This window comes from Leopardus geoffroyi, chromosome C3, assembly GCF_018350155.1.
Source record: "Leopardus geoffroyi isolate Oge1 chromosome C3, O.geoffroyi_Oge1_pat1.0, whole genome shotgun sequence".
NCBI classification, from domain to species: domain Eukaryota; kingdom Metazoa; phylum Chordata; class Mammalia; order Carnivora; family Felidae; genus Leopardus; species Leopardus geoffroyi.
This window is the reverse complement of record NC_059338.1, coordinates 33,304,033-33,324,333: the sequence shown is the minus strand read 5'-3', so window position 1 is coordinate 33,324,333 and position 20,301 is coordinate 33,304,033. Positions and strand designations below refer to the sequence as shown.

Sequence of the window (20,301 nt, the reverse complement as noted above, 5' to 3'; positions counted from 1 at the left end):
GGTGGGCAGAGTTTGAAAAAAGAGGCAGCCCGCTCCAGGTTGGTAGGTGGCAGTTTTAGTAAGCAAAGTGAACTTACATATGATGTTTGCCTTGGGCAGCAGGAAGAGGGCTAGATCTCTGCACCTGCTCATCAGATCTTAAAGTTTATATAGAGGCCTTAACTAGGTTCAGTCATGTGTGCCATGCAGGTGTTCTTAATACCACAAGACTCTCTCAAGTCTATGCCGTTGGAGTAGCCTCTGGGAGCAGGAAAGGCAAATGGAACCCATATTCCAAGGACAGGGGAAGGGATTAGGAGCTGGGGCACAGCTCACAGGTCAACTGGTTGCCTCGTCTTTTTGATGACCTTCCCCAACAACCTCCAGTAAATTACTATCATAATTTGCATGGATGATGGCATTCTTTCCCTAAAAGTGGCTGTCCTTATGCCTACATTTTTCCTCCTTCAGACCATTCTCTCCTTATGGCAGTCAGTGGTGTCTTTTTAGCAATTACTAGAAACATCTCATTTCAATCAGTGACTTCCAAAATCTTTGATTTGGCCTATAAAGGCCTTCATCATGGGACTCCAGTTTCTCCAGGTTTACCTTGTTCCCCTCTCTCCTTCACTCCTTCCACTCAATCCATACTGGATATTTACTATCTTCTTGGAAACATCGTATTCTCTGCACATGTTTTCTGCATGATCATCCCTTACCCAAAATATTTCTTTTCTCCCTTCAAGTCTCAGCTGATGTATCACTTCCTCAAAGAAGCCTTTCTTGAGCATCTGGGACTAAGCTGCATCTCCTTGTGTTCATGGGCATGTCTTTCTTGGCACATGTCATCATGTAAGGATTTCATTAATACCTTCCTTTCCCATCAAAGCACAATGCTCCATATCAGTAGAAACAACGTATCATATTCACTGTTTTATCTCCAGGGCTCAGCATGATACCTAGCATATGGTATGTGCTTGATATTTGACTTTGTGTGTGCCATTTCCTCTACTTGGGATGTCTTCTCTAGCCTTGCAGACCTTGGGCTTTTCCCAGGAAGCTTTATACACCCATCAAAAAGTTAATTACCACCTCCTCCATGCCACCACTTTATTTTATACATGCTTCCAGTGTTGTACTTTTCACATGCTCATTTATTTAGCATTTGGAGTTGACAAATTGGCAGCTTATGAGCCACATTGCTCACAAAATATTTTTAGATCCCCCTCCACATATCAAAATCAGAGGAGATCTCACCATTAAAAAATCAGAAGATATGGCAATACTGAATACATATTCCCAAGAGAGTTACCCGCCTTGAGCAAATCTTCTATTTTCTAGGATATAACAGGTGCTCAATATTGTTGATTAGTGGATTGATTGATGCATTAATTGAAATGATTAACACTTTGCTGTTGATATTTAATTTCAATCAGATTTCAATTTTATGGGATCCACTGTGGAAAACAACTACAGAATATTAAAATCATGATTATGGACTCAAGGACAGTTCTGAAATATACATGTTCAACACTGAACAAAGTCTTATTTAATCCAGAGTTGGGTCCATTGTGGCTTCACTACAAGAAGGTATCCCTTAGCACACCAGTAGAAAATTGTAACTTGAGGGTTTAAAGAATGTCATCATATTGAGAAGGTCTTGAGTTCGATGAACCGAATATCTTCTAGATAAGAAAATGTGCTGTTCTCGTAACAACGAGTCCTGACAGGGGTAGTGTGATTACATGTGCTTATGAATGAACTGTAATAACCATTGGAAGTATAACTGTCCTTCAAACAGAAAGGTGACAATGTGGCTATTTGAACACTTCAAAAGATGTTGGTAATACTACACTATCAGACTTTGTTGCTTGCAGGACTGATTTGTGATTTCATAATCTGCATGCTTCCAACAATTACGTAACCTAAAAATATTAATTGAAAGTGTAAAATACAAAAATGGAAAGGTTCTTGTTGGGATGAGCACTGGATATTATATGTAAGTGATGAATCACGGGAATCTACCCCCAAAACCAAGAGCACACCATATACACTATATGTTTGCCAACTTGACAATAAATCATATTAAAAAAATGGAGAGGGTTATTCTTTTTTAAGCCATGTTCCTTGGGCAACATTTTAAGATGTGGATAGTTCACCACCTCACAATTTGATTATTAATCTTGTAGCTAATATTATAGTTAATTGTTAAAATTCTTTACATTTAGGAAATCTGAAGGGTAGTCTCTTCTGTATTTAAGAAAGTAAATCCTCTAATGTGATGTATAGTTTCTTATCTCTAGTGTGTTTGGTTCCTTAATATTGACATAAAGATTGAATTAAAAGTAACAGAAAACCCTAATATTAATGAATATGATAAAGACAAATGTGAATTTTTTCACATATATTGAAGGCAACACTATAGCACAATGAATGGATATTAGGTATCAAAAACATTTTTGCATGTAGATCAATCTTTTTAATAGATGGAAAATATTCAATAAAGTTTAAGTTACATGTCAAATCATTCAAACTAGAAAGGAAACAACATGTTCTGGCTTATTTATAAATAAAAAAATGTTCAACATAGACAATTTAGATTCAAATCCTCAAGCAAGTAAAAACTTAGAGATTTGTATTTTCTTCTAAAAATCATGTTTTACAAAAGATTTTATGATGTGTTGATATACTATTCTTCTCTCTGCCGTGCATTTTTATGTCCTTAAGCGTTCTTGATAAGACAGCATCCTTGATGAGAAAGACAGAAAAGGAGAGAGATTTTTGAAATAAGCACCATTTCTGGTCAAGTATTTATTACATTCTTAGCCCTTCAACATTTCATATAATTAGTCACTGTTTTAACTCACTATTGTTGAAAGCAAGTTGCCCAACTTGGTAAATCATACCAGCTATTAATTCCTTTTTAAAAACTCAATGTCATTTGATACAATAATACCATATTTTGAACATTTTTTCTAAGTTATTTACCTCTTTTTCTCTTGGAAATGAGAAATCCAAAACATTTAAATACATATAAAATTTTCCTCTGCTGATTTTACCATAGTTAAAAATTATTTTTAAAGTTTTCCACCCATGTGTGTCTTATGAATGTTTTTTTAATAGAGTGTTCAAAGTATCTAAAAAGTTGTCCTAATGTTGTTCATATAGTTCATTGGTTACAATGACTAGGACAGTAACACATACACTTTGCCATAAGTTATTTTTATAATATTCTTAATTGAACATAAAGTATAATTTCCATTTTATACTGCATCATCTAAAAGGTCAAAATCCTGATCCTATAAAATTGTTTGCATTTACATCATTTCATTGTATTATTGTAACATATTTTTCTAAAAGCAGAATTATTTTTCATTCATCAAGAAGTATAAAATATGGTTACTGTTTTTCTCTGTCTGACTTATTTCATTTAGCATAATACTCTCTAGGTCTACTTATGTTGTCACAAATGGCAAGATCTCATCCTTTTTTCTGGCTGAGTAATACTCTATTATATATATAATATTCCACATCTTCTTTATCCATTCATTTATCAGTGGACATTTGGACTGCTTTCCTATATTGACTATTGTAAATAATGGTTCAATAAACAAAGGGTTGCCTATATCTTTTTGAATTAGTGTTTTTGTTTTCTTTTGTTTTCTTTGGGTAAATACCCAGAAGTGGAATTATTGGATCATATTGTATTTTGATTTTTAAATTTTTTCAGGAACCTCCACATTGTTTTCAATAGTTGCTGCATCAATTTACGTTTCCACCAACAGGGCCCTAGGGTTCCTTTTTCTCCACATCCTTGGCAACACTTGTTATTTCTTGTCTTTTTTGTTTTTAGTCACTCTGACAAGTGGAAGGTGATATCTCATAGTTTTGGTTTGCATTTTCCCTGATGATGAGTGATGTTGAGTGTCTTTTGTCTTTTCATATGTCTGTTGGCCATCCGTATGTCTTCTTTGGAAAAATGTCCTCTGTCCATTTTTTAATTGGAATATTTGGGGGATTTTGTGTGTGTGTGTGTTGAGTTGTATAAATTCTTCATATATTTTGGATATTAACCCATTGTCTGATATATCATTTGCGAATATTTTCTCCCTTTCAGTGGGTTGCCTTTTTGTTTTGTTGATGGTTTCCTTTGCTATACAGAAGGTTTTCATTTTGATGTAGTCCCGATAGTTTATTTTTGCTTTTATTTTTCTTGCCTCAGGAAACATACCTAGAAAAATGTTGTTAAGGCCAAAGACAAGATTACTACCTATTCTTTCTTTTAGGAGCTTTGTGGTTTCAGGTCTCACATGTAGGTCTTTCACTCATTTTGAGTTGTGTATGTGTGTGTGTGTGTATCATGTAAGAAAGTGGCTTCGTTTCATTATTTTGCAGGTAGCTGTCCAGTTTTCCTAGCACCATTTATTGAAAGACTTCTTTTCCCCACTGTATATCCTTGCCCCCGTTGTCACAGATTTTTTTTTTTAATTTTTTTTTTTCAACGTTTATTTATTTTTGGGACAGAGAGAGACAGACCATGAACGGGGGAGGGGCAGAGAGAGAGGGAGACACAGAATCAGAAACAGGCTCCAGGCTCTGAGCCATCAGCCCAGAGCCTGATGTGGGGCTCGAACTCCCGGACCGCGAGATCGTGACCTGGCTGAAGTCGGACGCTTAACAACTGCGCCACCCAGGCGCCCCTCGTTGTCACAGATTAATTGACAATGTAAGTATGGCTCTCTATCTTGTTCCATTTATGTATGTCTATTTTTGTGCCAGTACAATACTATTTTGATTACTATAGCTTTGTAGTTTATTTTGAAATCTAGAATTGCGATACCTCTATTTTTGTTCTTCTTTATCAAGATTGCTTTGGCTATTCAGGGTCTTTAAATAAGTCAGACAGAGAAAGACAAATACCTTATAATTTCACTTATATGTGGAATCTAAAAAGCAAAAAAACAAACAAAAAGCAGAAACAGGTCTATAAATACAGAGAACAAACGGTCACTAGAGAGGAAGGGGATGGAGGGATGGACAAAATGGGAGAAGGGGAGTGAGCGAGAGATACAGACTTCCAGTTTAAGTAAGTTATGGTAATAAAAGGTACAGCATAGGTTATATAGTCAATGGTATTATAATAGCATTTCATGGTAACAGATTGTAGCTATACTTGTGGTGAGCATAGCATAACAATAGAGTTGCTGAATCATTATGTTGTATCCCCGAAACACAGAATTTTACAACTATCTGTGTTTCAACTATACTCAAATAAAAACCAGAAAAGAATGAGGAAAAAAACAAACAAAAAGGTATAAAATATATATTTTTAAGTTGTCCTATGAGGAAACACTTTAGTGTTTCCAAGCTCTTACACAGAAATGTGTTCCTGAAAATAACATAATTTTAATCATTGTTATTAATATGCTCTTCTATCAGTAGAAAGATTTGTACAGTTTTGTTTCTCATATTTTTTTAAGTTTATTTATTTTGAGAGAGAGAGAGTGGGCATGTGAATGGGGAAGGGCAGAGAAAGAGAGAGAGAGAGAGAGAGAGAGAGAGAGAGAGAGAGAGAGAATCCCAAGCAGGCTTCATACTGTCAGTGCAGAAATCAAGAACTGGATGCTTAACCAACTGAATCACCCAGGCGCCCCTTATTTCCCCCATCTTTATTATTCATACTTGGATCTATACTGAGAGGTGGGAGAAAATGTGATTTTCCATCTCAACATATAAGTTAATTTTTCCACATTTAAATATTGCCCATATAAATTGATTTGCCAAGTTGCCAAGTGTCACCAATATGAAATACAAACAACACTTTGACTTCAGACAACTCAGAAAGTTTGTTGAATTAATTAATATTTCTAGGAGTTTGCCTGGCTTAAAAAAATAAAATTATTTTTTTCCTTTATAATGACCATAAAGTAGGAGTGTCATAGAACCTAATATTTCTGAAATTTATAACAAAAAAAAATCTTTTGGATAACAACATGAAGAAAATAATTAATTGTAGGCACAAGTTTCTTCTTACCTTTCTTTTGGAACACATGTTGGATATTTTAACTGCCCTCTGTCACATTGCACTCTGAGTTCAGATCCTATAATAGAGGACTCATCTATATATGTATCTCTCCTACAAAGAAATTCAATATACTCGCCATGGAAAATATATGGTCTGTTGTCAAAACTCCATTTCAGGAGTAAATTATTATTTTCCATTTCAACAAAAGATAACGTACAAGGCTCTGAAAAATAAAAAGAAGAAAATAATCTTGACACATCCTGGCACTAACAGGAAGCATTGTGGCTTCCTACTCATGATGACCTTAAAATTCCCAGGCATTTGAGTGGCAACTAAGTTAGTTAGAATTAATATTTGAGTTGGAAAATATGTTCAAAGCTCACAGAAAACAGTCTGCCATTTATCTGTGGTCCTGGATTTGGCAAAGAAAAAAGTGTATATCCTGCCAGTCACTTAGCTTTATGTCATTAAGATTTTCAAAGATAGCAAATAAATAAAGGTGTTTTTTAATAAAGAGCATTGAGAGTTACTAACAATTATTCAAGTAAGCTTCCTTTTCTTATTTTTTTTTCCTCAGAAAGCTCAAATAAAATCCCCACGAGACAAAGTATTTGTTTGATTGTTGGATAGATAAGATATTATTGAAATGTAGAAAGAAGCTGGATTCTCAACAATGACTCAAACTCTATCACCTGATGGCATCCAGAGTGGTTGACAGTTTTCTCTCTTTTAAATTTCCAGTTATTAAGGAATATCGATATTGGATTAAGGTGCTTTAAATTCTAAGCATTGAAAATATTATTGTGTCCTTCCACTAATGCATTAAAACAAAACAAAACAAAAACTTAAAAAACTTATTAGGAGACCTGATAAATTTCTTTGATTTTTTTCCTTAATAAAAATATTGATATTTTAAAAATGTCAAGTTATTTTAGAAAATGAAGTTATTTGTGTCCTTATTTGCCTCTTGAATGACCTAGCACTAAACAGTACATTCTGAGATAGGTTAAAGGTCCAGAATTGTTAATAGAGCACATGGATCATATAATACATTAACAAACTTCTTTATTCAAGATTTCAATATTTGTTGAATCCCTATGTATCTGCTGTTATGCTAGAAGTTCTATAGACAGAATAAAAATGAATAAATATAATCAGAAAGACTCTAAGAGAGTCTTTGTAGTCACTGAAAAATAGCTTTGAAAATGAGGTCAAATGGCACTATAATTTAAAATGTTGTTATACAAAATATGAAATTTTAATTAAAACAAGTTAAAAATTAATTCATGGACCTTCTGTTCTCAGCTATGACAGAATAGCCTATATCAGACCAGCACTTATACTAAAACATGGAAAATCTGAAAACAGACATAAAGCAAGAATTTCAAGGAATTAGAGAATTCCCAAGCCAGTCAGTACTCATGGTGCTAAGATTCTGGTAAAAGCTCATTCAGAAGAATCCAACATTCTAGGGGCATTTTCCTCTTGGAGATTTAGTGATTCTCAGCATGAGCTGAGAGACTGTGTCGAGAATGATCAACAACAAACATACAGCTAGCAGATCTTTTGGGAATCTAGTGTTGTTGAGGATAGAAAAAATGGAAGTTTAGGTCAGCTATGACAGCCAGGACTTAAAGGGTCAAGACCCAGAGTAATGGGAGGTGCAGAGAATGAACGTGATACTTGGCATGGGTTTTTCCCTTGAAGCATTTGCCTATTCTTGACTTGTGTGAAGTGAGAGCATAAAGGGCCAAGCAGAAAGTGTATGGAAAGCTATATTAAACTGTTGGTAGTCTTCCAGTAATATGATAGCCAGTCAAGAAGGAGGAACCTTAGTATGAACACCAAAATTCTTAGCGAAGAACCTTGCAGGGTTACATTCTATGAGTAGAGGCAAACAAAGGATTGAAAATAAGCCTGGAAAAAACTTCACTTCTAATTAGATTGAGACCAATTTCCCCTACACTATTATCCAGAAGATGAGATGAGTATTCTCTGGAACAAGATGGCACTGTTGCTTCAAGCTTCTAGAAACTTCCATGAATAATATTTGATATTCAATCAACTGTTAATAAAAATAGCAAGAAATTAGGCTAGAAATAGAAATAGGCCTACAGATGATCCAGATAATGGAATTTTCAGACAAGAACTTGAAATAAGTGGGATTAACATGGTGAAGAAATGGAAGTTACGGTAAAGACTTTCATCAGAGAACTCAAATCTACCCGCACACAAAAGCATAAAGTGGACATTTTAGAAATGCAAAGATGTTGAGAGCTTAGTAGATGAATTTAAAGCACACTGGACACATCTAAAGAAAGGGTTAATGAATTGGAAGATATATCAGTAGAAAATAGCCAAATGGAAACAAAAAAAAGATAAAAGATACCTCCAAAACCTATGAAAAATATCAAGCCACAGATTCAAGAAGTACTACCAACATGAAGAATGAAATGCTCAAAGAAACCCACATCAGGCCCAGCATAAATAACCCACTGAAGATAAAGGGGAAAAGAATCTCAGGACCAGCAGAGGACAAAAAGAAACTTAGTTTCAAAGAAGTACAATTATGAACAACATTAACAAACAAAAACTACAAAAGGCAAAAAAGGATAAAAAGACATCTTTTAAAGCATTAAAAGAAAAATGAGGACCAAACTAGACTTCTATCTTTGGCAAAAATAACTCTTCAAAAGTGAAGGAAAATAAAGAAATTTGCAGACAAACAAAAACTGAGAAAATAATTAAAAAAATAATATTTCTGGGGCGCCTGGGTGGCGCAGTCGGTTAAGCGTCCGACTTCAGCCAGGTCACGATCTTGCGGTCTGTGAGTTCGAGCCCCGCGTCAGGCTCTGGGCTGATGGCTCGGAGCCTGGAGCCTGTTTCCGATTCTGTGTCTCTCTCTCTCTGCCTCTCCCCTGTTCATGCTCTGTCTCTCTCTGTCCCAAAAATAAATAAACGTTGAAAAAAAAAATTAAAAAAAAAAATAATAATATTTTTCAGGTGTATGGAAAATGATCCCAATCAGAAACAGAGAGAAGCAGGAGAAGATGAGAAACAAATCACTGAAAAAACATAAACAAATTTTAAAGAGTATTTTTGAACAACATAATATTCACAGTATCATTGAGACTTAAACTGTAAGGAGAATGACATGGGTGACGGTAGTACAAAAAGTGGGAAGGGTAAATCAAGTCAAGGTGTTCTGGGTCCTGGAGAAGTGGTAAAAGTACTAATTTGTATGCAATTGTAATAAGTCCAGGTTGAATTATGTAATATCTATGATAATACTTAAAGGAAGCCAAGAGGAAATTATAACCAACAAGCTAGTAGAGAGTAAAATGATATGAAAAGAATTGATTTACCCAAAAGAAAGAAAAAAAAAAAGAAAAAAAAAAAAGAGAGAGTAAAGAATACAGAACATAGGATATATATCTAGTACAGTAAGATGGTAGCTATAAACCCCAATATATCAGTACTTATATTAATATATAAATAGACTAAATACTATAAAGAGAAAGATTGTCAGACTGAAAAAGTATGCTTTTAAAATTAACTATATATTGCTTATAAGACATACATATTGAAAGTAAGAAACCAAAAAATTGAAAGTTGAAGGATGATAAAAATGTATGCCTTGTAAATGCTTGTCAAAAGTGCGCTAGGACAGCTTAAGTAGACTTCAGGCAAAACAAGAAAAAACAAAGCATGGCATAGACAAAGGAAGACTCTCTTAAAGTTTGGCGGGGCCAATACACCAAGATTTAATATGCTTCAATTTGTGTGTACCTAGAAGAACAGCGTGAAAACACAAAAGCAAAAATTGACAGAACTAAAATAAGAAATGTTTTTAAATGCACAGCGGGAGAGACTTCAACATACTTCCTTTGACAACTGATAGAAAAACAAATAAACACAAATCAGCACAGATATGAATGAACTTAACATGGAAAACAAAATTCAACTGACATGTGCAGCAACAGTGAATCCAACACTGACGATTATTTATTCATTTATTTCAAAAGAACATGTACCTACCACAAATACAGTAATAAAGTAAGTATCAAATGAAACTCAAAGGATTGATATAATTCAAAGTACATCTCACTGGTGTTCTATGTAAGTGACGCATGACTAAATTGTACTCCTGAAACTAATATTACACTATGTGTTAACTAACTAAAATTTAAATAAATACCTGAAATATAAAAAAAAAACAACAAAAAAACCTTTAAAAACTAAAAAAAAAAACAAACCCACAAGTCTTATAAAAAAAAATGTCTCAAGGGATTTATATTAGAAATCAGTAACAAAAGAAAATCCTCCAATGTTCAAAACCTAAAAACCTCAGAGTGCGTACAAGATATCAAAATGGATATGGATCAAAATGAATCAAAATAAAATATTTTTTTTTTTCTTTTTTGAGAGAGAGAGAGGGAGACGGAGAGCGCTAGCTGGGGAGGGGCAGAGAGATAGAGAGGGAGAGAGAGAATCCCAAGTAGGTTCTTTACGGTCAGCGCAGATCTTGAGCAGGGCTCAATCTCATGACAGTGAGGTCATGACCACAAGATCATGACCTGAGCCATCCAGGAACCCCATGATATCATATATTTTTAAACTGAATGACTGAATGATAATAAAATTCCAAAATGTAAAAATGTGTGGGATAAAGTTAAAGTTGTGCTCAGTAGGAAATTTATATCCTTAAATTCATATATTAGAAAGAAAACAAAGGCTGGAAATCAGCAATTTAAGTATCTATCTAAAAAGCTAAAAGAAGATCTATAGGGGCACCTGGGTAGTTTAGTCGGTTAAGCCTCTGACTTAGGCTCAGGCCATGATCTAACCGTTCGAGGGTTCGAGCCATGCGTCGGGCTCTGTGCTGATTCTTTGGATTCTGTCTCCCTTTCTCTGCCCCTCCCCTGCTTACATTCTGTCTCTCTCTGTCTCTAAAAAATAAATAAATGTTAACACAATAAAAAAATAAAAAATAAAAATAAGATCTATAAAATAGACTCAAGAAATTAGAAGAGAGGAAATAAGGATAAGAATATAAATTAATAAAATCATAGGCAACATTTGATGAAATGCAAATATTAGTTGAGAGGCCTAGTACAAGTTGTAGACCCTTAGTAAGACATGCCAACAAAGAAAGAGATACATATTAATAGCAGTAAAGGCAAAAGACTCACCACTAAAGGCATTAAAAAGAATGTAAAAAGATGTTGTGAACATTGTCAACAAATTTGACAATTTAGATAGACAAATTCCTAGAAACCACCCTACCAAAACTGACAGCTGTCATTATCTGTCCTCAAAGAAAACTTGATGCCCAAATGGCATGTTTGATGGATTCTTACAATTACTAAGGAAGAAATAGTACCAATCTTACACAAATTCCAGAGAATTCAAAAAGAAGGAACATACCAATTCACCATATGAAATAAGTAGAAAGTTCATACCAAACCCAAAAGGAAAATAACAGACTGATCTCTCTCATGAAAATAGATGCAAAACTTCTAAGTAAAATATAAGCAAATAAAACCCAACACCATGTAAAAAATCATGATTCATCACAACCAAGTGTGATTTATTAGAGGAATATAATCCTGCTTTTAACAATCAAAAAGAAGCAATTATAATTCTAGGGGGGAAAAGTACTCATATAGTCATTTCAATAGGTATTGTTAAACACTCCCTGAAGATTAAAAAAAATTAGAAAAATAGAAATTAGAGCTTTCTATATTTTTAATTCGATTTTTAAAGACTTTATAACACTGTAAATAAAGATGAATTATTGAAAGTTTTGCTTATAAGTTTGGGAAACAAGATATCCACTACTTCTTCTACTCAGCATTGTACTCAAGTTCAAGCTGGTGAAATAAAATAGCAAATGAGTCAAATACGGACACAAAAAAATTTTCTTTTTATTTAAAGATATGCTTTTTTTTTTGACTTCTGAGAACCTTGGTAGATATTGTTACTTCTACTCAGATACTTCACTAATAAGGCATTAACTTGCTTCAACTTTCTATCTTTGTTTCCCCATTGCACTCATGTTTCCTATTATAGTACCAATCACACTGAATGATAATTGTTAACACGTTTACCCACACCACTATGACTTAGTCACTGTATAGCCCCATACAACACCAGTATCTGGTGTATATTTGTATTTAATAATACTTGTTAGAACCAGCTGGACAATAGTTATTTATGATCTAAAGGAAAGAAGAGGAACTAATGATTGAATAGGTACACTGAAGCACAAATATAGCAAATTAAGCATTATAATAGTGTTATATCAACTAAAAGAGAATAGAAAGTAAAAAATATGGTTTTTATTTGATTAAATAGTGGGATATTTAGTAGTACATACCTAAACATGATGGTGGTGTAGTCCACACTCCATCTAAGCAATAGGACTCCCTAGACCCTTGAAGGAAATGGTGATCAAAACATCTGTATTCTACTGAAGAACCATTTTCGTAGATGCCTAATGTTGAACTAATCATGACTCCATTTTTAATAAGTGGAGGATATGCACACATTCCTTTAGATTCTGCAAAAATAATTTTAGAAGGATATAATGAATTTCCATAGTAAGCATCCAATACTTTAATAATTGCTATGGAAATAAAATGGCACATTTCATGTAAAAGAATTTTTAAAATAGCTGTCAAATTTCAAATATTGAGAGCATTTCTGTAATAACTTAATAACATAAAATTGATTATTGCAAGAATTAGAATCTTATTATAAAATTGAAATACACATTTAAAACTGGCAAAGAATTAACAATCATGATTTTATTTTTCCCTTTTTATGTAGCCAAAAGTGAAAATGTATGAAACCCCATTGAAGCCAGGCTTTCTGTATGTATCTTCTTACATTTTTTTTTCTTATTAAAAGTAATAGTTCCATGTCCAAGGAGCACAAAGAATCTCCCAGTCTGTATCAAGATCTTTTCTGAGACAATACAAACCCAGCAAACCCCAAGAAGGGCAATGTTTTCCAGAGTTGTTGATTGCTCACATTAGGGTGATCAGTCCCCTGACAGTCTGGGGATATTTATAAGACCTATTAATTTCTCCCTTTATAAAATTGACTTATTGGAATTAAAAGATGTCAGCATAGTCATCTTTTTTAAGTATGTGTGCTTACTGGAAATTAGTCAGATCATTACCAATGTTGTACATTAGAAGATGATGATAGTGAGTTGTGTAGGGTCTTTCTTATACTTTGAACCCAAGTAGTGATATTAATCACCTGAGAAATTGTCAGAAAACACTATTGTTTTACCTTTTATAATACATAAAGGATATCTCACTTCTCCTCTATTGCACTGTACAGATAATTCAGACAATGGGGTTGATGGAGATAAGTCATATCCTTGTTTACATACAAAATCTATTAAATCTCCATGTAAGACCTTTCCTTCATACTTCCACTTCATCTCTATGTTATTTCTTTTCATGTAATCCACATTAATAGTACATGGCTCTGTAAGAAAAAATGTTCTTTTCAATTATTTACTCATTTGACAAGTATGAAGCTTAATATATTTTTAAAATAAAAATCTTGATAGGTATCAGAAGCAATGTTTTATATCTAACATTTACATTATTAAAACCCTTCAAACATATACATAATAAAATATACATTATATTGCTATCAAATGAATTTATACATTTCTTATTATTATCATTATATTATAAATTTAAACCACTTAATTTGAACGTTAAAAATATTGTTTAAGCTACAAAAGATGCACTTAAGACTTAAAGGTACATAGAGACTAATAGTGAAATGATACAAAAAGAAATACGATGCAAATAGAAGTAAAAAAAAAAAAAAAAAGCCAGGGTAGCAATACTTACATTGGACAAAAGAGACTTTTTTTTTTTTAATTTTTTTAATGTTTATTTATTTTTGAGACAGAGGGAGACAGAGCATGAGTGGGGGAGGGGCAGAGAGAGAGGGAGACACAGAATCTGAAGCAGGCTCCAGGCTCTGAGCTGTCAGCACAGAGCCTGATGCTGGGCTCGAACCCACGAACTGTGAGATTATGACCTCAGCCGAAGTTGGACGCTCAACCAACTGAGCCACCCAGGCGCCCCAGACAAAAGAGACTTTAAAACAGACTATAACAAGGGACCAAGAAGCATTACATAATGATAAGGAAATTATTCCAATGAGAACATATAACACATAAATATCTATGCACCCCAAAATTGGGGTTCCTAAATGCATAGAGCAAATATTAACAGACATAAAGGAAAAAATTGACAATAATACATTAGTAGTAGGGGACATTAACATCCCATTACACTAATGGATAGATCAACCAGGTATAATATCAATAAGAAAACAGTGTCTTTGAATGAACTTTTAGACCAGAGGGTCATAACACATATCCCTAACACATTTCATCCAGAAACAACACAATACACATTCTTTTCAAGTGCACATGGAACGTTCCCAGGATAGATCACATGTTAAGCCACAAAACAGTATCAATACATTAAAAAACATTAAAATTATATCACACATCTTTTCTTACAACAACAGTAAGAAACTAGATGTCAATAACAAAGAAAAAAATAGGGAAAAAAACCCACAAACAGGTGGAGGCTAAACAACATGCTACTACACATCCAATGGATCAATGAAGAAATTAAAGAAGAAAATTTTTTTAAACATGGATATAAATGAAAACAAAAACACAGTGATCCAAAATATTTGGGATGCAGCAAAGCAGTTCGAAGAGGGAAATTTATAGCAATAGAGGTTTACCTCAAGAAACAAAAAAATCGAATAAACAGTATAACCTTACATCCAAAGGAACCAAAAAGAGCCCAATGTTAGTAGAAAGAAGGAAATAATAAAGACAGCAAAAATAAATAATATAGAGACTAAAAAAAAAAAAATAGAAAAGATCAGTGAAACTAGGGGCTGTTTCTTTGAAAAGATAAACCAAATTGATTAGTCTTTAGCCAGACTCTCAAGAAAAAAAGAGACAACAAAGTAAATAAAAGTAGAAACAAAAGAGAAGTAAAAACTTACACCACAGAAATGCAAATGACTATAAAAGAATACTACAAAAAATTATATGCCAGAAAATTGGACAATCTAGAAGAAACATATAAATTTCTAGAAACATAATCAAAAACCGATTCTGGAAGAAATAGAAAATCTGAGCAGACCAATTAATAGTAACAAAATTGAATTGGTAATTTTAAAAATCCCCAAAAAACAAAAGTCCAGGACCAGATGGCTTCACAGGTGAATTCTATCAAACATTTAAAGAAGAGTTAAAACTTATTTTCCTCAACTATTCCAAAACGTAAGAGAAGAAGGAAAGCTTCCAAATACATTCAATTAGGCAAGCATCACCATGATACCTGAACCAGACAGACGCTACAAAAAAAGAGAACTACAGGCTAATATCCCTGATGAACATGGATGAAAAAATCCTCAACAAATTATTAACAAACTGCATTCAACAATACATTAAAAGAATCATTCACCATGATCAAGCGGAATTTATTCTGGAGATGCAAGGATGGTTCAATATTCATAAATCAATCAATATGATCCACCACATCAAGAAAACAAAGAATAAAAACCATATCATCATCTCAATAGATGAAGAAAAAGCATATGAAAAATGTCAACCCACAGTTAACATCATACTCAGTGGTGAAAAACAGAGTTTTTCCTCTCAGACCAAGAACAAGAAGACAACGATGCCCACTCTTGCCACTTTTATTCAACATACCACTTGAACACTCTGGCCACAGCAATTGGATAAAAAAAGGAAATAAAAGTCATCCAAATGGACAAGGAAAAAGTTAAACTGTAACTATTTGCAGATGACATAATACTATACACAAAAAAACCCTAAAGACCCCACCAAAAAACTATTTAAAATAAAAAAATGAATTCAGTAAAATTGTAGAATACAAAATTAATACGCAGAATTCAAACGCATTTGTACACACTAATAACAAAGCAGCAAAAAGAGAAACTAAGAAAATAATTTTAATTTTATTTATAAATATGTCCAAAAGAACAAAATACCTAGGAATATACTTAACCAAGGAGATTAAACCTTTACTCTGAAAACTATAAAACTCTAATCAAAGAAATTGAAGATTACACAAAGAAATGGAAAGACATTCCATGCTCATGGGCTGGAAGAATTAATATTGCTAAAATGTCCATACCAACCAAAGCAATTTATAGATTCAATGCAATTACTATCAAAATACCAATAGCACTTTCCAGAGAACCAGAACAAATAATCCTTAAATTTGTATGGAACCACAAAAGCAAAAGCAATCTTGAGAAAGAAGAACCAAATTGGTGGGATCACAATCCCAGATTTCAAGATATACTACAAAGCTGAAGTAATCAAAACAGCATGGCATGGGACAAAAATAGACACATAGGTCTGTGGAACAGAATAGAGAGTGCAGAAATGCTCATATGGTCAATTAATCTATGGCAAAGGAGGCAAGAATATTACAATGGGAAAAAGTCTTTTCAATAAGTGGTGCTGGGAAAACTGGACAGCTACATGCAAAAGAATGAAACCGGACTGCTTTCTTATACCACATACAAAAATTAACTCAAAATGGATGAAAGATCTAAATGTGAGACCTGAAACCTTAAAGCTCCTAGAAGAAAACATAGGCAGTAATCTTCTTGACTCTGGCCTTAGTAACATTTTTCTAAATATGTCTCCTGAGGCAAGAGATACAAAAGTGAAAATAAACTATGGGGATTACATCAAAATAAAAAGCTTTTGTGCAGCAACGGAAACCATAAACAACACAAAAAGGCAACTCACTGAATTGGGGAAGATATTTGCAAAGGATATATATGATAATGGGTTAATATCCAAAATGTATGAATAAGTTATACAACTCAACACACACACAGACACAGACACACACACACACACACAAAACAAATAATCCAATTAAAAAATGGGTAGAGAACTTGAATAGATATTTTTCCAAAGAAGACATATAAATTGTCAACAGACACATAAAAAGATGCTCAACATCACTCATCATCAGGGAAATGCAAATCAAAACCACAATGAGATAGGGGACCCTGGGTGGCTCAGTCAGTTAAGCATCTGACTTCGGCTCAGGTCACAATCTCATGGTTTGTGAGTTTGAGCCCCAAATGGGGCTCTGTGCTGACAGCTCAGAACCTGGAGCCTGCTTTGGATTCTGTGTCTCCCTCTCTCTCTGCCCCTCCCCCACTTGTGCTCTGTCTCTCTCTATCAAAAATAAATAAATGTTAAAAAATATTTTTTTAAATAAAAAAACGCACAATGAGATATCACCTCACACTTGTCAGAATGGCTAGAATCAAAAAGAGAGGTAACAAATGTTGGTGAGGATGTAGAAGGGGAAAAAAAAATCACCTTGTGCCCTCTTGATCGAATGTACATTTGTATAGCCACTGTGGTGTACATTGTGGAGGTTCCTCAAAAAATTAAAAATAAAAATACTATATGATCCCATAATTCCACTTCTGCATATTTACCCAAAGAAAATGAAAACACAAACCCAAAAAGATATATGTACCCCTATGTTTATTGCTGCATTATAGACAATAGATAAGATATGGAAGCAACACAAGTGTCCATATAATGGAATATTACTCAGCCATGAAAAGGATGAAATCATGGGGCACCTGAGTGGCTCAGTCGGTTGAGTGTCCAACTTCAGCTCAGGTCATGGTCTCTTGGGCCCCATGTCAGGCTCTGTGCTAAAAGCTCAGAGCCTGGAGCCTGCTTCAGATTCTGTGTCTTCCCCTCTCTCTGCCCCTCCCATGCTCATGCTCTGTGTCTCTCAAAAATAAATAAATGTTTAAAATTTTTTTTAAAAAATAAAAGGATGAAATCATGCCATTTGCAACAATATGGATGGACCTACAGGGTATTAAGCTAAGTGAAATAAGTCAGAGAAAGACAAATACCATATGATTTACTTATATATGGAATCTAAAACGTAAAGCAAATGCATAAACAAACAAAAAGCAGCAACAGAGCCATATATACAGAAAACAAATTGATGGCTGCCAGAAAGGAGTGGGATATGGGGACTGGCAAAATGTGTGACCCTTCACACATTGTGGGAGATACAGTCTTCCGTTATGGAATTAATAAATCATGAAGATAAAAAGTACAGCAGAGGGAATGTAGTCAATGGTATTGTAATAGTGTTGTAAGGTGACTGATATTGGCTACATTGGTGGTGAGTGTAACATAACTTATAGACTTGTGGAATCACCATGTTGTATCCCTCAAATAATGTAAAATTTTGTGCCAACTGTACTTCAGTAAAAAGAAAAAACATATATATATATATATATATATATAATCACTTAGGTTAAGCATGATTTCCTCCCTCTAAAATAAAAATCATGACATAGCAAACATATTTACTGTATAATATTTGTGGGACACCTACCGCTTGAGATATATCAAAGAACAAAACAAAGATCTCCACCCTCATGGACCTTACCTTCTAAATGGGAGAAACACAAATGAACTAGCAGTAATTAAAATAAATACATGGGTTTTATAATTTGTGGCCATCTTAAAACCACATATAATAAATTAGATGGGGAATAAGTAGTGGAGGGAGAGGAGGGGCTATCAGAGGGATGGGGTAAGGGAAGTAAGTAATTTTTAAGTCAAATGGTTGTGATAAGCCTAAGAAGTAGTATCGACACAGACAGAAGGTCAAGGAGTGAACCATGGCTTTTTCTGAGGGAAGGGCGTTCCAGGAAGAGGAAACAGCCCTGAGGTAAGAGCATACTTGTCTTGTGTGAGGAAGAGCAAGGAAACCAGAGTGGCTGGAGTAGGAGACAGGGAAGATCGGTGGGAGGTTGAAGAGGTTCATAATGACTGGAACAATAATTCACAGATGGAAGATTCTGCTCCTAACACCATTTTCCCCATTTGTAGTGAGAATACTTGCAGTTTCTGTGGACAAATAAGATGTACAGAACTCTGCCCTCTTGCCCTGATGACAGTAAATGGTCTTCATTCGGTATCTGCTTTGACTTATGAGCACCAAGTCTATGTGTCTCGAGACGATTGTTCCAGACAGAATGACAGATTTCCTTAAACCTTGTTATTCCTTATGAGGTTGTTTCATTACTAGCTTTTCCATTGCTATTTCCATTTAGTCTCCATCCTCAGAGATGACTGTAATTCCATTCAATGCATTATCAATCACATCATCAAAGCCTTAATATCAAAAACTTTTATAAAAATAGGAAAGCAATAGGAAAGCTACAGGTAGGGGTGCCTGGGTGGCTCAGTCGGTTAAGTGTACAGCTTCGGCTCAGGTCATGATCTCGTGGTTCATGGGTTCAAGCCCCGCATCAGGCTCTGTGCTGACAGCTCGGAGCCTGGAGCCTGCTTTGGATTCTGTGTCTCCCCCTCCCCACCACCCCACTCATGCTCTGTCTTTCTCTCTCTCAAAAATAAATAAAAAACATTTAAAACATTTAAAAAACTATAAAAAAGAAAAGCCATAGGTAGACATATCTGAATTTGCACGAGAACAGTAGCTTAAGAATGATTTGGAATAGAGAAACCACAAAGGGGATGTGGAAAGAGCTTGCGATTTAAAATTTAAACTTATATGAAAACAGTATAAAGAAAAGGAAAATAAAAATGGTTGCAATATACATTGTTATATCTTGCATCATTGTCAAGTGAATAATATAATTTATACTAATAAAACTTTTATTACAAGTATAAAAAAATCAAGGTCATTGGAAAAAAAAAAAAAAAAACCTGTGGCCAGCCACTAGAAAATTGACAAATGCTCAATTGAGTAATACTTAAATAACCGAATCAAATAAATAAACTCAATTTATTAGTACTTAAATAAACCAAATTAAAATAATTTTAATTGTTGGATTAACAATTTGTGAAGATTAAAGTGTAAGAAAAGTGCTACTTTGATTCACTGATGGTAGGGTCATAAATCAGATTAACTTTCTCAAGGACAATTTGACAATTTACAGAAAAATAATTAAAATTCCAAATTTCTTTCATCCAAAGTTCTCCTTCAGAAAATCTGAAAAAAAAAAAAGCTAAAACAAAATAAGACATGTGAAAGAAACATACTTAATTCTAAAAATCAAAAACTAAAGTGTTTTTTAAGCATGCAAACATTTAGTACAAAAAAATGTACTGTTTGGAATATAAAAATGTTGAAACCACACTAAACTTCCATTAAAAGTGATTAATTTAA

General features: G+C 33.9%; 1 protein-coding gene across 3 annotated transcripts in view; it reads right to left on the bottom strand.

The window, feature by feature from the left end:
* Nucleotides 1–2,368: 2,368 nt before the first annotated feature.
* The window catches only part of F13B (coagulation factor XIII B chain), a 32,389-nt gene continuing 14,456 nt past the window's right edge, over nt 2,369–20,301 (bottom strand). For all 3 annotated transcript variants that reach the window (XM_045456678.1, XM_045456679.1, XM_045456680.1), the window contains 4 exons: nt 13,307–13,507; nt 12,384–12,566; nt 6,014–6,227; nt 2,369–2,727 (listed from right to left, as the gene is read on the bottom strand). In XM_045456678.1, coding sequence (XP_045312634.1) covers nt 2,694–2,727; nt 6,014–6,227; nt 12,384–12,566; nt 13,307–13,507 — 632 coding nt within the window. In that variant the 3' untranslated portion in view covers nt 2,369–2,693. The remainder of the gene's footprint in view (nt 2,728–6,013; nt 6,228–12,383; nt 12,567–13,306; nt 13,508–20,301) is intronic.